The sequence below is a fragment of the Rhagoletis zephyria genome, unplaced genomic scaffold (genome assembly GCF_001687245.7).
Source record: "Rhagoletis zephyria isolate East Lansing unplaced genomic scaffold, Rhagoletis_zephyria_1.1 Rzeph_scaffold_55489, whole genome shotgun sequence".
Taxonomy (NCBI): Eukaryota; Metazoa; Arthropoda; class Insecta; order Diptera; family Tephritidae; genus Rhagoletis; species Rhagoletis zephyria.
The window spans coordinates 1-1810 of record NW_016212541.1 but is presented as its reverse complement, the minus strand read 5'-3'; the positions used below and the strand labels follow the sequence as shown (position 1 = coordinate 1810).

General features: G+C 36.9%; 1 protein-coding gene across 1 annotated transcript; it reads left to right on the top strand.

Moving 5' to 3' along the window:
- The first annotated feature begins 6 nt into the window (after positions 1-6).
- LOC108356205 (lymphokine-activated killer T-cell-originated protein kinase) lies at positions 7-1555 on the top strand. Its single transcript, XM_017607328.1, has 3 exons — positions 7-455; positions 595-953; positions 1025-1555. The coding sequence occupies exons 1-3, from the start codon at positions 199-201 to the stop codon at positions 1468-1470; spliced, it is 1062 nt and encodes a 353-aa protein (XP_017462817.1). The 5' UTR covers positions 7-198; the 3' UTR covers positions 1471-1555.
- The last annotated feature ends 255 nt before the right edge of the window (positions 1556-1810 follow it).

The window sequence follows — 1810 nt, the reverse complement described above, 5'->3', positions numbered from 1 at the left end:
ACAAGTAACAGCGTACAAATATCAATACTACATTAAATTACTACAATCAACAAACGCGAACCGAAATATCAAAAAAGTTATTACAAAGCAGTCTCAGCGGGAAAGAAAGTTCACAACAGAAACAAACATACATACATTTACTTGGTATATGAGCATCGCAACTTCACTAAATAAATCAAACCACAAAGGACTAGGAAAATGGAGACTCCGCGACGAGTGACGCGTAATATGCACATGCAAAATATCCAGAAGATTAGTACCCCTTTGCGTATACCACCATCACCATTTATGAAGAATCTAGGTTATGGCACAGGCGTTAACGTTTATAGATTGGAACGTTCGCCTAAATGTGGGCAAATGCGTTCACCTTGGGCTGTAAAGCGTATTTCCAAACGCGCTAACGAGCACGCGGAGCTATTTAATTCACGCATTCATGATGAAGCAGAAATTTTAAGGTACATTTTTTATCCAATAGGTTTTCGTATGGCACAGCTTTGCAAATCATGCAATCCGTGCACCCTGCAGGGCTTTGCAAGACTCAGAAAATGCCTTTAATATGTTTTGCAATTGTAACTCAAGGAACTATACTTTCAGAAAACTTTCTCATCCAAATATTGTGGGATTCCGGGGCGCTATTAAAAGTGATGATGGGCTAGAAACTTTGGCCTTAGAATGTTGCAAAACATCATTGGGTACAATATTAGAAGATCGCAACGAAGAGAACCTGGGACCTTTACCAGCAAAATATACTCTAAAAATGATAGCTGATATAGCTCATGCCTTAGATTATTTGCATACGAAAGCCAAGATATTGCATGGCGATTTAAAATCTTTCAATGTGTTGGTAAAAGGAGATTTCGAAATTTGTAAATTATGCGATTTTGGCGTTAGTTTGCCATTAGACGAATATGGGCTGATTAATTTCACAAAAAATCCGCATTTACGTTATGTTGGTGAGTGAAAAGTAGAAAATCAAAATGCTAAATGCCACCTGAAAAAATATTTATGCTCAAATTTATTTTAGGCACGAACCTGTGGTCGGCACCTGAGGTAATGGATGATTCCGAAATTATTGACTTCAAAGCTGATATTTTTAGTTTTGGTCTTATCATCTATGAAACGGTATCTCTAGTACCGCCACACACATTGGATACAGTAGATGATGAAAACGACGAAGCTAACAACACGGTCGGATCCTCTAAAACTAGTGACTCAAGCGATAAGAGCTGTGCTACGGCGGGATCTGAAGATTACGAGCTTGAACGTGTCGACAGAGCATGCGGCACACGCCCACCCCTACCGCAAGCATTTCATTTAACAGATGATTACAATCGAATTATAGAGTTTTTTTATTGTTGTACAAACGAATTGCCAGAAGATAGACCACCAGCAAAAATAATTTGGTCTTCTTTGGAAAATGAAAATAGCGATAACAATGGTAATGAGAAAATGAAGAGTAGTACTAAATAATTAGAATAACTTTAAGAACACATACATTGAATTTCAAGCAAATTTGATTATATTGACTTAGTTTAGGATTAACTGACTATAAGGGCTTGGGATTGATGAAAGTTTTTAGAATAAATAAAGTTATGACTTGTTTAGAAGTTGCCGGGCTGTTATTTATTTATAAGGCTCGTGCCTTAGGTTTCCTAACATATGCATAACGATGTATATATACTTATGTATGAATTTCGGTACTATGTGTTTCGGTAGCAAATTGTGCGCGCTACATTGGAGCACATCTAATTTTTCGCTTAAAATTTCTGACTAATCTTGCAATTTGTTGGAAAGAACCAACATCTGAATA